Source organism: Eimeria mitis, genomic scaffold (genome assembly GCF_000499745.2).
Source record: "Eimeria mitis Houghton genomic scaffold, Emh_scaff9022, whole genome shotgun sequence".
Taxonomy (NCBI): domain Eukaryota; phylum Apicomplexa; class Conoidasida; order Eucoccidiorida; family Eimeriidae; genus Eimeria; species Eimeria mitis.
The window spans coordinates 1-319 of record NW_013576641.1 but is presented as its reverse complement, the minus strand read 5'-3'; the positions used below and the strand labels follow the sequence as shown (position 1 = coordinate 319).

The 319-nt window shown below is 60.2% G+C and overlaps 1 protein-coding gene across 1 annotated transcript in view; it reads right to left on the bottom strand.

Moving 5' to 3' along the window:
- Window positions 1-305, bottom strand: part of EMH_0096360 (uncharacterized protein) — a gene marked incomplete at both ends in the record, with an annotated part of 1,313 nt that extends 1,008 nt beyond the window's left edge. Inside the window, one exon of the mRNA XM_013502387.1 lies at window positions 111-305. Within this exon, the coding sequence (XP_013357841.1) occupies window positions 111-305 (195 nt within the window). The remainder of the gene's footprint in view (window positions 1-110) is intronic.
- Window positions 306-319: the final 14 nt, after the last annotated feature.

Below are 319 nucleotides of genomic sequence, written 5' to 3'. Positions count from 1 at the left end.
GCTGCAGCAACAACAGCAACGGTAGCAGCAGCGGGAACAGCAGCAGCGGTGCTGCTGCAGTGCCAGCAGCAGCAGCAGCAGCAGCAGCTGAAGTAGCAGCAGATGCGTACTGCGAGCTGCTGTGTATCTGTGGTTGTCTTTAGAACCTCCAGCATGTGCTGCACATGCTGCTGCTGCTGCTGCTGCAGTTGCTGCTGCTGCTGCTGCTGCTGCTGCTGCTGTCCTCCAACCGCGTCGAGAGACTGCAGCGCCAGCAGCTCCTTCACTGCCCTCTCCTCTTCATCCTCACGAGCAGCTGGATCCATCTCCCTTTGCTGCC